Here is a 19,173-nt window from a genome sequence, read left to right as displayed (position 1 = left end):
ACCAAAATAACAAAGATACGTACCTACTGCTACTTCACTTATAAAGAAATAAAATGTAAACTAATAATATGCTTAAACACCACCAAAACCTATAGAAAAACAAATAATTACGAAAATAAACTATTGATATAATTAAACACTACCAAAATAACTAAAATACGTACCAATTGATACTTCACTTATAAAGAAATAAAATGTAAACTATTAATATGCTTAAACACTACCAAAACCTATAGAAAAACAAATAATTACGAAAATAAACTATTAATATAATTAAACACTACCAAAATAACTAAAATACGTACCTACTGCTACTTCACTTATAAAGAAATAAAATGTAAACTAATAATATGCTTAAACACTACCAAAACCTATAGAAAAACAAATAATTACGAAAAAAAACTATTAATATAATTAAACACTTCCAAAATAACTAAAATGCGTACCTACTGGTACTTCACTTATAAAGAAATAAAATGTAAACTAATAATATGCTTTAACACTACTAAAACCAACAACAACAACAAAAGAAATCTGTCAATAAGGTCGAACACTCTGAACGTCTATTCGCATCAACAGCCAAATATTGTATGAACCTCGCACGCGGACCCGCCGCCTTTTTATAGCTCCCACCGCGAAGCGCGTCGAACGCGGCAACTGATACACAAAAATAATCCTTATGGCATGATTCTGTATTCACGCGCGATGACTTATAGCGTATTTCATGTTCAGTAGCACCTCGTTAAGTCGAACCTCGATAAGTCAAATACCTCCAAATCTAGAAAAAATGTTTTGTTCCCTTCCCCTCAAACACCAAAACCTCCATTACTTGAAATCTTGACCCTCTATTAGTTGAAATAATCACCGAGTCCCTCCAAGCCATTTTGGTACATATTTTCACTCTTTAACCGTTCGAAGAAGTTTAGTTGATCTGCTCTTAAACATGCAATAACCTATCTTATTTTGCGTCCCTCTACTTTTATCTCCAATTCTTAATTTATTTTATTTTAATTGCCATGGCTAAGTGCACGTTTATATTTATTTTTTCTTATTCGCATTTGTTGCACGTATAAAAATGTATGTATCCAAACTGTGGATAATGTTGTTGGTTGGACAGTTATACCTGTATTTAGATTAAGTTTTATTGTACAATTAACCACTGTTCTGCTGTTTATTATCCCTAATAAAGAAAATAAAATAAAATAAAATAACTCGAAAAATTAACTTTCACCTTTGTATCTCGACCATAGCAACGTTTTATTTTACAACCTTTATCTACAACTTGATCATTTGGAATTTATTATCTCTATTGTTCGAACAAAAATAAGTTGCCGACTTTAAGAACTTGAACTTTTTTGTGTACTTTTTATGTAAAACAATCGATGTACAGCTGCTAATGAGCCTTAATAAAATAAAATAAAATAAACTTGCCGACAATGTAAGTACACTATTGTTTCTTAGAAAACATTTTAGGACTATACCATAATAAATTTATGACTCACGTAAACACGTGTTTGCATTATCTGATGACGAAATTATTTTTATTTTAATTGCCATGGCTAAGTGCACGTTCTGATGAGTCTTTTTCCCAGACAGATGAAAAGAACTCTGCGAACATATTACTTATTTTCAATATCTGTATGTGCTGAACGATTACCCAGAGTAAGCGTGGGAACGGACGAAGCGCGTTTTTTGTCTTTAATGTAAGACCAAAAAAGTTTTGTAGATTGGGGTAGCAACGCAACTTATATCGGTCAGTTTCCTAGCGGTCCGCCCCGGCTTCGCCCGTGGTACATATTTACGTTTTCTCTACATAAAAACCATCCTCGTACTTCAAGGAATATAATAGAAAAGAATTATCGAAATCGGTTCAGCCGTTCACACGTGATGCCATGACAACGCGAAACGGGTGCAGACCCGCCGCCTTTTTATAGCTCCCGCCGCGAAGCGCGTCGAACGCGGCAACTGATACACAAAAATAATCCTTATGGCTGCATGATTCTGTATTCACGCGCGATGACTTATAGCGTATTTCATGTATAACTTTGGTGTTTCTACACCGATTTACATGATTCTTTTACTATAACCTGCCCAGGAGTATGAAGAATAATTGTGCCAAATTTGGTTAAAATCCGTCGTGTAGTTTTTGTTTCTATAACGAATATACAGACAGACAGACAGACAGACAGACAGACAGACAGACAAAAATTTTACTGATTGCATTTTTGGCATCAGTAGCGATCCCTTATCACCCCTTCATAGTTTTTTTTTAAATATATTTCATGTACAGAATTGGCCTCTCTACAGATTTATTATAAGTATAGATTTGCAATATATTTATTGAGATATTAAATTTAATTTAAAATATGTTTCATTAAATACACATCTCGGTGAAGGTCGTTTTATGTCGGGATCCTATACTCTTGCCTATACTACTATAAATAACAAAAATTTGATGTGATATGTTGGTGTGAACGGGAATAGGAGGAGTAAAGAAAAGCTCTCTGTGTAAACATAATATTTTATTACGATGTAAACCAATCCGATTCATTGAAACATTTTATTTATTACCTATCTTATATTCAATTGAAAACTTATATCTAAAGCCTCCTATGATGCTATATAATATTATTACTTATGCAATCCATTGCTATTGTATAGAAATAACTCTTATAAAGAAAACAATGTATATTTTCTTAAATCGCTCATAACTTACTAAAATCTAGTATTAAGTACCTCCATAATAATTGGTATTAAAATTACTTACATAATTCAGAGCATCATACGAATAAAAATATTAAATATCGGACGGTAGATTGATATTTTCCACATGATAACATATTTTATAAATAATGCATTTATTTTTGTAGACACCTGTTAGACTAGATGGAAATGGCGCAGGAGGTGAATTACAGTTCAAAGATTGTGCTAATGTGTTCAGATTCATTATTCAATTTTACAATTCTTATGTAAATTCGGTAGAGATCGTAAAATATTTTTAAACTTTTCTTTATTTCAAATATTAAGGCACTTTCATAGATCAGTACAAACAAATAATCGTGGGAAATTATTGACTTGCAGTAATCAACTACTAAAGTACATACAACAGGATATTAATTGTTTCTAAGGCCAGTCAACATTTTTATGCTAAATTTGGATTATAAAAGATGACAAATATCTATTTAAATTCATTTTGGACTACCTTAGCAAAATATCCTGTTTATAAACAGGTACAGATGTACTTAATTTTCCGTTTCTTTTATTCTATCTTTTACCAAATTATCTTTAAGAAAGAATAAAAGTAATTAAATAATGTGAGAAAGTCTTTCGTAATAATTCGTGTTTTTTTTTTAAATAGTTCATATTCAAATGTTACTGTTTGTTGTCTATTTCTGTCAAGTCCGATAGTTTTTCTAATATAATTTCAACGTTACAAAACTAACATACTAACAGTTACTTAGATCAAATCAAACTTTATTTAAAAGTGATCAATTCTGTCTAACAATACTACATTACAAATCGTGTGTAAAAACCATTATAAATCACTTTGTAATGTCATTGATAAAATATCGAAGTTACGTTGAAATTACTAGGAAAAGATCAGACTACTTTTAACACAGTAGGTCAATTTAATGACAGCATTTATTAGTTCTACCGAAATCTTCCCGCGAGGAACCTGAAGAGGTAGTAACCGGTGACAGCCTGGAATATCCGGTGCACCCAATATAATCTGAAACAATACAATTTATTTTGAAAAAGAGCATTCTGCATACACTCGTTAAAGCAATATATAGGGTTACTGGGTAAGTCTACAAATTCCTGTTAAGGGCGTATAGTTTGCATTGTTTCTGACTGATTGACCATAAAATACATCCGAAATCTAACCGATTTCGAGATAAGGCGTTAAGTCTGTTGGCTTTCAACAACTGATGCAATTGCTGTGCAATAACACCAGTCGTTGATAGCTCGATGGGAATAGTTGGAACATGTCGCAACATGCGGCCTAATTCGATATTGAGTAGATATTTTCAAAGCTTTTCTGAAATGGTGTTTCGTTGGTCGTTCGTGTTCGGTGTAGAGATGTCGATGATTCATGCAGTTTTGGTAATTTTATCTAGTATACTGATGTCTGGTCTGTGAAACTGATCGTGTCGGTGTTTATAGTCTGTCGGAACTATTGATTTCTTGTTTATTATTGATTTTTGACATTACTAATCATATCCCGTAATATAATGATCTTAATAAATGTTTTAATTGTTATTCTTATTCTATAATGTAAATTGATTTGATTTTAATATTGTACATAAATTAAATATAGATGACTGACTGATGATGAATTAAATATATATTTAATATAAATCATCTGGTCCGAACCCAATGCATTTACTGAGCGCAACGACGAGAACCGATTTTAGGAATTAAGATAAGTCTCCTAGATTCGAGAGTTGGCAAGCTTTTCCTACGCATCGCTTATAAAACCGCCGTACCAAAGATTTATCTTTTCCTTTCAAACTGGGCCATCGCCTAATCATTGAGGACAGATGACATTAATCGGATGAACGTTGATGATAGCGATTGTGCCTCATTTCCTGTTAAGGGCACCTAAGTGAAGTTGGCAACTAACTGAATAAAAATGAGTGTTTTCCAATTCTATTCGATTGTACTAGGTTTGTACCAGAATGTACCGCTTTTTATTTCGTTTGTACCCCAAAGAGGTGGGGGGAGACATAGGGTCGTAGTTATATAGTTCGCTGCCGACCTAGAAATACAGCATTTTTTTAAATGCCAACTCAAAGCATTTCGTTTGTACCGGATTGTACCGTTATCAGAACCGAAAAAAAATATATTAAAAAACTAATATTCACGTTTATATGTATGTGCACAAATAGGAAAAAACGCAAAGATCCAGGGGATTCGTCATGGCATTCAATCATCTCTCGACATGCTCGGATAAGTTCGAAAAAAGTTGCTAAATTTTTAAATGTGATGATTAATGATGGTATAAACGTAATACTAAAGAGTACGAACGAGTACAGACGATACGAAAGTTGAGCTCATAGTTGTAATTCTATAATCTTATGGAATAACCGATTTTCCCCAAAAATACATTCGCAGCGGATGGTTTTCTCTGTTCGGAGAAGGCATGAAAGGTCTGCTCAGCGGTACGATCATAAACAGCTACGACTTTCGTCGCTGTTGATGTCCTCTGTCGCGGACATTGCGACGAGCAAAATATCAAAAAACAGTCTGAAAACTGCTTATTTCTTCACATTTTGTGAGGAGCCCGACACATCTCACGAAATTCTTTCTGAAACTGCTTGAAAGACTGGTAAAATTTTCCCGTGGAATGCAACTACCCGTGAACTACCGCTTGATACAAAAATATACTCCGACTGGTACCGTCAGGCCTTTTAATTCGGCCGATCAAAGATCTCGTAGCATCGATCGACAAAGAACCAGCATCACAATCTTTACATTTGAAGGTTTCTTTGTACAAGTAAGTTTGTTCTTCACTCCAATAGAAAGTGTACAATTTATTCGAACAGACTTCTTTCAGATAACCTGCAAATTCAGCTTCATATTGAAGTTTTTCTACGGATCAAATCGGATTAAGTAACGTTGATAAGGCCTAACTGCTTATCATTGTCCAATTGCTTAGCTTTTCGCAAAACATCTTCTGTATACAAATGTGCAGGCTCAGGGTCGCAGAACTCCATCTTTTGATTGGCATTTTACCTTCGCCAGACATATACACCGTCTGCCTGTAGTTCTTTGACAACAGCTGATCGTTCCGTGCCAGATGAAAATCGTTTTTTTATGCACTATATAGATACTTATAAAATACGATTGAAATAATTGTTTTTAAGGAATCGAGAAAGCCTTAAATAAACATAAATAAAATTTTGAAATATTATGTATATTTTAATAAACGTCACACTACGCAGCTTTAATACTTGTTCTTAACCTAACAATGCAATTGAGTCACCAAGAGCAAATTGTTCGTAAATATTAAATTATAAATTTGGATGATTATATCAAAAGAAGCGTAAAAGAAGTCAAAGTGAATTAATAAATGTTTAAATTTAAAAATTACTTATATTAGCTTACATTGCTTTAACACCAATAAAGTGCAGTTAAACCAAAAACATAAAATCTGATAAATATGTACTAGTAATTCCTCAGAACTGCTCGAATATACAAAATAAGTAACCTTTCAAATTTTTAATTGTCGCGAACTAGCTATATAGTAGAGTGCCGTAAGGCATAAAAATGGTCAAACCTCGGAACCCAGGGCCAGTCAATGAATCTGTATATCAAGTATGAGACTGCATTATTAAAACCTCAAATAAAAAAGTTAAAAAAAAAATATTGACCGATCTCGATTTACAACAATTTTTAACAACAATTTACTGAAAAATGAGAGGCGGAAGGGGGAAAAAGTGTTTATAGTGAAAAATTTAATTTTATTTGTAATAAATTATATGTGCAGAGTAACTTCAATGTTAATTTATTAGATTATCGTAAAAAATAAGTTACAAAAAAAATTTATCATTTACTATACACATTGTTACATCATTGTACATTATTGTCGTCGTCGTCGATCTCGTTGATATAGATTGTAGGTGAAGGATTAGTGCAGCTGTCACCATTGCATTCTAAGCAAGCTGCAGTGCAGTTTAATCCACTTTTCCTGCACCCACAAGATGCTCCACATCCTGTTTTGCATGAGCAACAAATAATTTTTAATAAAGATTTTGGAGCTGGTCGTTGCGTCATTGTTTGCGGTGTCAATATTCCGCATTCATATTTCCAGCCCCATTCTTCTGGTAATATTTCTCTTCCATGTTTGAACTTGCAAAAATGCTCTTACACGTTCAATGCCACGCTGAAAATGTTGGACAAACAGAGATGGCCGAAATTGAAAAAGTTGTTAATTCGGCTTTATCGAGCTAATAATATTTATATATAATAAATTTATAAGTACATAACATACTAGTCCATATTTTACATATAATTTTTTTTATTACGCGAAGTCGCGTGATAAGCCATACGGGACACATTTATACACAAATATTTCTCACATGGCCGATAACGCGAATTCGCGTTCATTTATATTTCTGAGCAAATAGTTTTTAATTAACAATAAAAGGTAAATAAAAACATTAAATATATGTTTTTGATAATATTTAATTTTCAAAAAACGTCCAAACTTTTACTTAGAACTATGTAGCAAATGTAAAATAATTATATTATGGAAGTAACAATCAACTTATAGACTAAAAATGAAAAATTAAGTAGTTTCACTTTGGCATATTATGTTTTGTTTACAAATCAAAGTAGGTATTTTTTTTCCTTTTTCACTTGTTGTTAGAAAGACCAGTAAACTTATGCAAGTCAAAAAAACATTCAAGACACAATGGGGGGCAACTAGGGCATTGCTGGCATTCCATAGTAGTATTCACTCTTTTTTTATTTTTGTAAAGTCCTGCAGTCCTTTCTGGCCGTTATTGTAGATTTTCTACCAGAGCTAAAAGTACGCTCTGCGTATTTCTCAATTTTAGTGAGCCTGTGGCTTTCCTTTTGCTGCGACACTTGTGGGTCTACTTGAAGCTCAGGCAAAAATGATTCAAGAACTTTTTCTCTGAAGTCATATAAAGACAAACTAGGTTTGCCCGAGTGTTTGTTGTATAGTTGACGAGCGTTTATCATGGACATCATTAGAGTATGTATGAAAATTGTTATATACCATCTTAGGGTTTTTCTTTCACAGGGGTAATAAGCAGTCTTGAAGGTCTACACCGGACATGTTTGGGTTATAATTAAGGATAGCTACTGGCTTCGTAACAACCTTTCCGCGTTTGGTCGTAACTTCCTTCATTTCATCCGCAAATTGTGTTGAGATATAAGTGATCTCCCTTTTATCTTTCCACTTGCCTATATGCATAATGCACACCGTTGCGATAGCGGGATATATTTTCACCTTTTTTCAGTTTCTTCGATATCACTTCGGATGGATTATCTTTCCGTTTCTTATTTAGGGTGCCAGTGCAGTATGTATTCTTATCTAACAATTTAGAAGCTAAAGTGTAGCTATTATAAAAATTATCCATGTACAATGCGTGGCCGGAATTTAAGTTATTTTGCAATAACTTACGGCGCCAAATCTATACTTAGAGGATGAGTCTTCACTCTTCTCGTCATCATCGATGAGGTAGTCTGCAACTTTGAGGCGACGAGGTCCTTTCAATTGCCTTCTTTTCTTTCCTGAATGGGATTCGGGCCTTATGCCATCAATGCTGCATTGGAATTTGGAGTATAACATCGTCTTCTTTCGATGGCTCTTTCAACAATGTGCAACATATTTTTGCGTGGCATTCGAGGCAGTACCCTTCTATTGTTAAGAAAAATTTGGAAATTGAACTCAGGTATGTGTTGTGATTTTTAACGTGAATACACAGTCTAAATGATGCTGCACCCACAAAGCTTCAGCGATCTTTCTCGTATCTTCCAATACTCGCGCTTAGCGTATAATTGCTCGTGAGGTTTCATGCCAGCGAGCATGTACCGGGGTACATGCTCGCTGTTTCATGCTTTCCCATTTCTCCTGTGAAATCACCAGGCTATCCTTCATGGAAGTTAAACTGGTACACTTTTTGACACTGTAATTGGCATCATTCACGGATATGCCTTGCCTCAATTGTCGTTTATTACTTCTAAATATATGCAGTAATAATGGCGTATTAAGAGCAATTTCATTTTTTAGAAGCTTACTTTTTAAATAACAATCAGATCAGCAACGAAGATTAGAATTTTTTCGCAATATACAAGTCGCCAAAATCCATTCCGATGTACGGGAAACACACAATCAAGTCAGATTTTCCTTTAAAGTTTGGTGTGGAATCAGAAAGAATAAAGTTGTTTTTTTGCATATTTATGAAGGAAAACTGAATACGGTAAAATACATTGAAAATATATTCGATCATGTAAGAAATCAATTAAATCTCCTACCCGAGGAAGAGAAAAAATATTTACTTAATGATCTAAATATGATATTAATGTACATATAATGTATTTTGTAAAATTAAATTGTAAAACTGACATGATTAAAAAGAGCAACTATGGAGTTTCTTGCCGATTCTTCTCCGTAGATACTGCTTTCCGAATCGGTGGTAAATGTTAAAATATGTAATGACGTATCAAAACTGTTTCTAAAAGAAGTCTAATTGAATAAATAAATGTTTGAGTTTGAGTTTGAAATAGACGTACGAACTTTAAAATCGCGGTTTTAAAGTTCGCGCACTTACTCGGCTCGATTATCGATCGAATTAGTAGTACATAGTTAGTTTAGAAGGGAGTGTGTAGTAAACTGTAAAGTATGAAACTAAAACACAGTGACCGACCGTCTGAGCTTGGTCCGGGCGGCGGGCAGCGAGTCGAGCGAGTCGCGCAGCACGTAGCGGCGGATGCCGAGCATGTAGGCGGCGATGTACGCGTCCCAGCTGAAGGCGGCCGGCCAGGCGGGGAAGGCGTTGCCGTCCCGCGCCGCGCGCCCGGCGCTGCGCAGCGCGGCAACCTCGCTCGCGCCGAACTCCCACTCGCGGTTGGCGAAGTACTCGCCCGTCGCCGCCGCCATCTTGAAGCGCCGCGCGATAGACATCATGCTGCATTACGGATTGAACAATGATATATGAAAGATGGTTGGAGATGAAAGAAATTTGCTAAATATTATTTTTTTTAATCTAAACATTTAAACAATCTAATGTCAAAACGTAATGTTTCCTTCTTTCATAAGTTTCAAGTAAGTTTCTGTACCTGTTGATAACATCAAGTTGAGAAACATTGCATTCGAAAAATACTCGCTATCATGCAGTGAAATTTAGTACCTACTAGTCCTTTTAATGCTCTAAGTACCAGGCTGATTGTTTACATTTAAATATGTATAATAAAAATAAATATAATAAAATTCTCATTAAAAGAATGTTTGAAGTATAGCGGTACTGACATGGGCTTGCGTCCCTGCGCGCGCAGCAGCAGGTCGTAGAGGAAGGCGGGCAGGAAGTGGCACGTCAGCTCCCAGAACGTGTTCAGCGCGCGTGACTCCGTGAACGAGAAGTTCGGGTACCACATCACGTATCTGCAACGCACAACAATCTGTTGTTACTAATAAACTCAAACTCAAACTCAAACATTCATTTATTCAATTAGACTACTATTTAGTAGCACTTTCGAATCGTCATTACATAGGTAAGTATTTTTAACATTTACCACCGATTCGGAAAGCAGTATCTATGGAGAAGAATCGGCAAGAAACTCCATAGTTGCTCTTTTAACATCATGTAAATATTAGAATATAATATGAAACTTATATCTAACTACATAATATATCATAATATGCCAATGAACTGTCTTGTGGTTTTTACGCGACAACCCTCCATGGGTTTTTATCGTCCATATATTCCTGAATACTGTAGTACGCTCTCTGAACTAATACATTTTTTATATAAGTTTTAAATTTAGAACTACTAAACTCTTTAATATTGTGAGGAATTCTATTGTAAAAGCGTATACCTTGACCCATAAATGAATTTTTAACTTTAGCTAATCGGAAAAATGGCATTTCAATTCTATTCCTGTTCCTTGTGCCATAATCGTGTCTATCTCCTACTCTTGTGTGTAAGTCGGAGCTTTTGTGTACATGCAAAATATTATTAAATATATACTGTGGTACAGTAAGGATACCAGTATTCTTAAAATGATCTCTTAGTGAGTCCCGAGCACGTAAATTATATATAGAGTAGGTTATTAATTATATATAGAGTAATTATATATAGAATAATTATAGTATAGGTAGGTATTATCTCCATTCTCCACAGGCGAACGCAATCTCATACGATACAAAAAATATATAGGGAATTTAATTAACTTGGCGAAAGGTTTATATTAAAAACATTATAGCAGCAACATACTTTGAGATGAAATATTATTTCAAAGCACTTAAAATTATATAGGTACTTATATGAACAGTTATTAGAAAAACGTGGTTTGTAACAAATAAACCTATCCTACTAATATTATTTAAATGGGAAAGTTTGTGAGGATGTGTGTGTGTTTGTTACTCTTTCACACAAATTGTACTGAACCGATTACAATGAAATTTAGCACACATATACAGGGTAACTTGGATTAACACAAAGGATAGTTTTTATGGGAACGGGAACTATGTGGGTTTTCCTTTGAAAACGCGGGCGAAGCCGCGGGCGGAAATCTAGTACTGTTATAAAATAAAGCTACTCCATAATTGTATTCTAGTCCATTCTGTTCTATTCATTCTTTTCTATTATGTGGGACTTGTCACTAGTTACTAGTCACTCACTTGGTGGGGTTCTCCCGGGCCCATTTGACGCAGAGGCGCGTGAAGTGTCCCCACTGCAGCGGGTCGATGGGGCCCGACGTCACGTGGTACACGGGGCAGTGGCCCGGCCTGCGACAGCGGACAATACACTTTTAGTCATTTCACATTGAAGGATATTTTTAAGTAAATTAAACTCTTTAAATTAATATTTAACGTAATTAATTCGTTGGGTAGTGAGCATTTTTATCTGCCTTTTTTCATTCTTCATACCATCTAATCATATTAAATTAATTATTCTTCGCTTTATAATCGCGTAAAATCTGACAAAAGCTAATACTTAATTATGCTGAAGCTAAAATACATCACTGCCATACGTATGAGTATGGTATGCTTACTTCTTGGAGGCCTGCCGCCAGGCGGCGAGGATGCAGTTGTTGACGAGCGTGTCGACGGGCACGAGGTCCACCACGCAGCGCTCGCGGCAGTAGCCCGAGCGGTACGTGCCGCGGGAGATCTCCATTATTATACCTGCATTCATATTATCATAATATGATTGTGGTCATGCCTAATAGTTAGCGATATTTGATATATGCCCGGTTCCTATATTTGAAAAACGATCCGTTTTAGTTACGAATAGTAGTATAATTAACCAAGCGTAAGCGAAAATCGTTCCTATAAAAAACGTCTCGTCAAGCAACTTACCGACGGCTTCCTACTGACGGATGGGAGGGTTACTATTAACGAACGGTAAGCATATTGTATGGAGAAGACAGTTTATCGCGTTCCTATAAATATTTTTAATGTCATTATGCTGTCAAAGTTACTATTCGTATAGCATTTTGTTTACCCGTCGATTTCGGGCGGTTAAATTCTTACTATTTCATTGTTTCCGCTTCAATATCGAAATGTGGAGTTCAGATAGTGATAGAGATGTGTTTAATATTATATCGAATTTCGGAAGAAGATAGTGGGCGTGAAAGAGTATATATTATAGAGAAGGAGTGGATTTTTTTGCGACCCTGGATTCTCACGAATTTCAATTGAGATTTCGACTTGATAAAGAATCTGTTGAACAATTACTTCTTGAAATTTATCCAGACGTACGAATAAAAGGAGCCAGGTTAGTTTAATGGAGGCATTAATATTATACCAAACACGTCTAACCTTATTACATACCTAATTTATGTTGTCATTTCAGGAATCATGGGGTATCTCCATAACATCAATTACTGTTGACGCTGAGGTTCTATGCTTTAGGCACAATATCGATATCAGTGGCAGACCTATTTCCCTTGGTCACGGCATCACGCGTGAACGGGTGGACCGATTTCGATAATTATTTTTTTATAATGTTCCTTGAAGTACGAGGATGGTTATTATGGAAAGAAAACATAAACATGTACCAAGGGCGAAGCCTGGGCGGACCACTAGTATATATATGTGTCTATGTTTGCAATGTAGAAATCAATTTTTTAAACATTGTATTGTAAATAATAAAAAATAAATGAAAGTACCTACATAATAAAATGGAATAAAAGTTTTATTTCTTTATAACTATGTTTAATTTTACATAGTAATATGTAACTACATAATATGTGCCAAAGAACTGTCCTGTGATTCTTACGCGACAACCCTCCATCGATTATCATCTTCTATATTATATTCCTTAACGCTGTAATAGGCTCTCTGAACTAAATACATTTTTTAAATAAGATTTACATTTAGCACTAACAAATTCTTTTTCTACCGTGTGTCTAGATATATTGCTTAATAATATACAAAAATTAATTAGTTATTGTGTGTTCTGTATTTCAAGGGCGAAGCCGGGGCGGACCACTAGTATATTTATATGTATGTCTATGTTTGCAATGTAGAAATCAATTTTTTAAACATTGTATTGTAAATAATAAAAAATAAATAAAAGTACATAATAAAATGGAATAAAAGTTTTATTTCTTTATTACAGTTTAATTTTACATAGTAATATGTAACTACATAATATATGCCAAAGAACTGTCCTGTGATTCTTACACGACAACTCTCCATCGATTATCATCTTCTATATTATATTCCTTAACGCTGTAATAGGCTCTCTGAACTAAATACATTTTTTACATAAGATTTACATTTGTTGATGTCTAGATATATTGCTTAATAATATACAAAAATTAATTAGTTATTGTGTGTTCAGTATTTCAATTATTGTGTGTTCAGTATTTCAATTATTTCTTCATAATATTTGTCCATCATCCATATTATGTTTGAATTTTTTGGCTGAAAATAAAAAGTTTTCCTGGTAGGTATTTGACCAATTTTTGCATTAAATGTGTTGGTCAACGAAGTCCAACATTCATCCTTTAATTTATTCGTAGAAGCATTAGTCTCCTTACTGGTTATAATAATTGAGCAATCTCGTCTTTACTCATAGCCTTCTTCGATTTCTGTAACAGAAATATATGTTTGACTTTAAAAGTGTCCGAAGCAAAAAGTAAGCGGCAGACGATTTTAAAGAAGAAATATAAAGGCGTACTTACCGGCGTAATATCCATTTTTAATAAATATATAAACAGTGGTCGTTGTATTGTTATTCTTTAATTATAAAACTTGACAATGAATCATCAATCAACAATGAATGACAATAATTTGACAACTGACAAGCAATGCACGCGTGCTCTCCGCGTGCTCGAGAAAAACGTTCCGTTTTTGCTTTCTGTGTAACGCATTAGGTTGTTTAGAAGGAAAATTATCACGCAGATGTCTACAAATATATAGTTCTTTAGTATTAGTTCTTTATTAATAAGAAACTTTATTCTTAAAGTTTATAATTCGGCTGTATATTTAACTTATTTTGTCCTGAATTTTGTGTTATTTTAATTTCAATTTGACTTATAACGAAACGTACATCTGTGAGTGAAGAGGGCTCGGTATTTTTATGACCAACGGATGTCCGTCGATAGCACGTCAAGAAATAAAATTGTGGAACGGTAATAACGACTCGTAGTTAGTTCTAGAAAAACGGATAGTAGCTTTGATACTATGACGATCCGTTGAATATAGGAACCGGGCAATAGTTCATTATTGTTTACATTGACCAACTATAAACAACTAAACTCGCACTCGCAAAGGTCGACAAAAATATCCGAGCGGCGTTGTGTATAAAATATTCATTGAAATTTACACCTTATGTCGTTGCAGTAATGTTCTAAATCTATTGATAAGATAGGTGCGTTCATTAAAAAGTTTCACTACTGAGTCTAGTTGTTTATTGTGATATATGAGATAGAACAATGTTAAAATAATTGTAATTACCAGTAACTCCATAAATGTTGTCGATCCAGCCGGGGTAGGGCTCCTGGACCGCAGCGGTCACTGGAAACATAAAACATTAACAGCTCACAATATGTCACACTATTGTTACAAATTAATAAGCAGTGAAACGAGAAAATTGGTCATTATTGTAGAGTAGGATAATAAATATTTATTTGGGTTTAATGTAAATAGTAGGATTGCTCTTCTCTGTGGAAATTTATTTTCGAATCAGTGATTTTTTTACTATCAAGATTCAAAAGCGCTTCTAAAAGAAGTCTCTGAAATAAAAATTTGTTTGAGTTTTATATTTTCGAGTCCTTGCTTATCTATCAACCAATCAAATGGTAATATTTTAATGCATCATCATCTAATTTTCGCGAAAATAATATGTGTGGTAAGTAAAAATGAGTTGCGACGTTATGGAAATATCGACCATTCGTAGTCGTCTCAAGCTAGACGAGACAAATCGATTGCATAAAATAATCATACAATATCGATCGCCAACACCCCTGGCCCCGCCTGACCCCGCCTGACCACCTGACGGCTCACAGACCAATCCGACTGTAATTATAGTCTATTTAAATATTAAAGAACGTTTGTCTAAATGACGCTGGCCGCTGGCGTCGTGGAACACGTGTTGTTTCACAAAGTTTTTTAATGATGGCGCAAATTGTAGGTCTGTGGTATTTTGACTCGTAAGTATTCAAAGATGCCCCCTTTGAAAGTGAATTTTAAATTGCTTTTAATAGTGGCATTGGTTTGTCCATTATCATCAAATGGATTTTGAAGTTACAAACAATAATAATTTGAACCTACTAATAGGATAAATTAATATCCATCGGTATAGTTTCTTGACTTATAAATACGAAATTGTGCCCATTTGTTTGTTTTTCTTTCATTTCGCAGTGGAACCATATTTAAATTTTAGGATTTCATTTTTGTTTCTGTAGATAGGGGGTTAGGTTAGATTATTCACGGGTTACTTAATTGTTTACGCGATGAATCATTTTCCAACTCATAGGAATTTCTTTTGATCACACCGGCGCGGAGATGCGGAGAATTAGAATTTTGAAAAATGCAATTATTTTTTGTTTGTCTTGTTCTTTTTGCCAGTAAAAGATTTTGACATGGTTTGGCCTGGCACAGGTATTCTGAAACAAATGTAATAATGCTGTAACAGCTAGTAGTTACCAATGGAGGGTCGCACGATGCAGACGGGCAAGTCGGTGTGGCTGTACACGATGGTCTCCGCCAGCGCCTTGGTCAGCGTGTAGGGATTCGGGTGCTCACCCTACAATACAAAATATATCAATAATATAATAAATGGAATTTTTTTTTTCGTTAAAACTAATCAAGTGTCAATTTGGTTTAACAAGTCCTTATTAGCTTCTTGTAAACTGGATGTTAGATATTATTAAATCTGTTTGAGGGTGCCAGAACAGTCTTTGGTCAATCTGTATTCCGAGATATTTCGTTGAAGTGACTGTTGGTGGGGAACAATGCATATACTGAGATTATATTATCTATTGCCTTGATTGGGGATTTCAATGCTAAAATTGTTAGATGTTTTAGTTTTATTGATTTGATTTCGTTGCGTTTAAAGTGCGTATGCACCACCTGTGCATTGATACCACATTGCAATTTTTCGTAAACTAACTTCAGCTTTTTGTTGGACGGCATCTCATAATTTGTTAGAAAACATTGCTAGGGTGTTATCAGCGATTTTTGTATCATGTAATTTTAGTTAATACAGGCTGTTTATGTAAACCAACAAGATAGTGGGGCCCATAACACTCCTCTGATGAACCCCAGCAGTAATCTTAGTGTAGTATTGTCGAAATTTGTAAGCGATTTTGTAAGTAGTATTTAAATTATATTAATTAAGGTCCTCTATCACATATCTTTTCTAGTTAATTTACAAGCATATGAACTGTAACGGTGTCAAATGCCTTTGTAAGGTCAAGAAAGACGGTCAGGCATATTTCGTCTTTTGCATCTAATTTGTCAACTGTATGTGTGTGCTTAAAGTGGTTATGGTATTCTCTGTGCATCTTCCAGGTTTAAAACCACAGAACCATATTGATTATTTGCTAGTATGTCAAAATTAAGATAAGTAAATAGTCTGACGCTTAATATTATTTCTCTGACTTGAAATAATATACGGTAGAACAGAAATCGGTTTGTAGTTTTTGTTTATGCCCTTGCAAATTAGTAAAATGATCGATTGTTTCAGTGGTTTAAGAAAAACACCTAAATGAAAGTATAGGTTCGCTCCATGACAAATAATAGGAGCCACTGCTACCGCAGCTAGTTTTAGGAATTTTGATGAGATTAAATCACATGCGGAAGCACTGTCATGTGTTAAATAATAACACATGACAGTTGTATCCTCGCCATCAAGAGTATTTTGATCTATATCAGATTTTCTTATCTCGTCCTCAAGTTTATTCTAGATATTAGCAAGCTAAGCGTTTACGATATTAACTGACGCTAGTGGTGTATTCTTAATATAAAATAATGCGTGCGGGCAGCAGCTCAGCAAGTGCTGCAACGGTACAAGTAAGGCTCACGAGCAGCGAGTCGGCGATGAGGTCGACGGTGCGCGCGGGCAGCAGCTTGGCGCAGCGCAGCAGCGCGTCGGGCTCGCAGGGCGGCGGGTACACGCGCTCCTCGATGCGCGAGCGCGGCGCGTTGCTGTACGCCGTCGACACGTGCACCAGCGCCTGCCAACCACACGTCGTCACCATTAGTAGTCTTATACCACAGAATAGTTGATAGTACAGCTTTAACTCAACCAGAAACTTTATAAAGTATACAGGGACGTTATAAATTGATAACTTGGTAAATGGAGACGATTTCGTCGCAGATCAGAAATTGAAATTTTGTGATAAAAAAATTTTTTTTTCGAGATATTCCATAGAAAATCGAGATCAGGATGCCGGAAAGAATGGCAGAGTTGTAATTTTTTTGAATTTTCAAAAATATTGAATACATAACGAAAACAGTGTGTTCGGGGTTGGGTTGTCTGTACTATTACTTAATCGTACAATTTTTTTTATTCAAAACATTTCAAAACATAAAACATTCATTTATTCAATTAGATTTCTTTTGCATTCATTTGCATTGCTATTTTCATCACCAACAATCCCTCTCCAAAATGCTCTTTTCTACTTTAACCATTATCGCAGTAAAAATTTGTATCAACTACGAGGCACAGGTCTACTATAAGGGTTCAGGTAACGACGCGATAAAACAATCCATACTTAATTAACATGAGCAATAAATTCAGACTCTTGAAGAGAGTTGCATACATAATTGTTGTTAATGATTGGAAGATTCACACGAACACTAAGCTAGTTGCCCACTACAGAGTACAGACTGCAGCTATCGGGCACTAATCGATCTCACCTTTGCTCGGTACAATTTGTTTTCTCAACACATAATCGATTTAGCATTCGGGTCACGCAAATATTGTGTATTGCTTCACGTTTCTTACATAATTAAGATAAATTTGTTAATCATTTGGCCGGTCTCGTGCCGAAATCGTAAGTTAAGTAAATTACATATTTTTAAGTTTATAAGTTATATTTAAAAATACAACTTGTTCCTACAGCTATCGGACCCCGCAAACGTTGCTCTGTTAGGTTTTTGGTTAGGGATAAATCTACCGAATAAACAGAAAATTTCATGAAAATCGGTCGAGCCTTTTTGGAGGAATTTGGTCATGATAAACACACGACAATAATCTCGTGCATGAGTAAATAGGAATATAAAATGTATTCTATTTGTTTTTAATAGTGCTTATGTAATCAGTTATGTCCGGTTTGATTTATTTATAAATAAATTAACTCATATTGTCTTAGGACAACGAATAAATATAAATAAATGTCGGAACAAATTGTTAACTTAATGTTTTTGCAATAATATCCTATTGTTTGAATGTTAAGTTGCTATACAATATTTTATTAACATCCATGCTAATTTCGACACAAATATGTAATTTAATTGGTTAACTGAAATAATTTTGTAATTCAAACTCAAACTCAAACTCAAACATTCATTTATTCAATTAGACTACTATTTAGTAGCACTTTCGAATCGTCATTACATAATTATTTAACATTTACCACCGATTCGGAAAGCAGTGATCTATGGAGAAGAATCGGCAAGAAACTCCATAGTTGCTCTTTTAAAATCATGTCGATATTACATAATATGTAACTTATATCTAAATACATAATATATCATAATATACAAAGAACTGTCCTGTGGTTTTTACGCGACAACCCTCCATGGGTTTTTATCGTCCATATATTCCTGAATACTGTAGTACGCTCTCTGAACTAGTACATTTTTTATATAAGTTTTAAATTTAGAACTACTAAACTCTCTAATATTATGAGGAATTCTATTGTAAAAGCGTATACCTTGACCCATAAATGAATTTTTAACTTTAGCTAATCGGAAAAATGGCATTTCAATTCTATTTCTGTTCCTTGTGCCATAACAGT

General features: G+C 34.6%; 1 protein-coding gene across 1 annotated transcript in view; it reads right to left on the bottom strand.

The window, feature by feature from the left end:
* Positions 1 to 2,505: 2,505 nt before the first annotated feature.
* Positions 2,506 to 19,173, bottom strand: part of LOC123704401 (putative fatty acyl-CoA reductase CG5065) — a 28,734-nt gene continuing 12,066 nt past the window's right edge. The window contains exons 5-12 of the mRNA XM_045652764.1: positions 17,233 to 17,385; positions 15,854 to 15,953; positions 14,663 to 14,722; positions 11,749 to 11,881; positions 11,375 to 11,482; positions 10,004 to 10,135; positions 9,402 to 9,662; positions 2,506 to 3,730 (exon numbers count right to left, since the gene is read on the bottom strand). Of these exons, the coding sequence (XP_045508720.1) occupies positions 3,652 to 3,730; positions 9,402 to 9,662; positions 10,004 to 10,135; positions 11,375 to 11,482; positions 11,749 to 11,881; positions 14,663 to 14,722; positions 15,854 to 15,953; positions 17,233 to 17,385 (1,026 nt within the window). The 3' untranslated portion in view covers positions 2,506 to 3,651. The remainder of the gene's footprint in view (positions 3,731 to 9,401; positions 9,663 to 10,003; positions 10,136 to 11,374; positions 11,483 to 11,748; positions 11,882 to 14,662; positions 14,723 to 15,853; positions 15,954 to 17,232; positions 17,386 to 19,173) is intronic.

The sequence above is a fragment of the Colias croceus genome, chromosome 29 (genome assembly GCF_905220415.1).
Source record: "Colias croceus chromosome 29, ilColCroc2.1".
NCBI classification, from domain to species: domain Eukaryota; kingdom Metazoa; phylum Arthropoda; class Insecta; order Lepidoptera; family Pieridae; genus Colias; species Colias croceus.
Note: the sequence above shows the minus strand (reverse complement) of the source record. Positions and strands in the feature narration are given on the sequence as shown.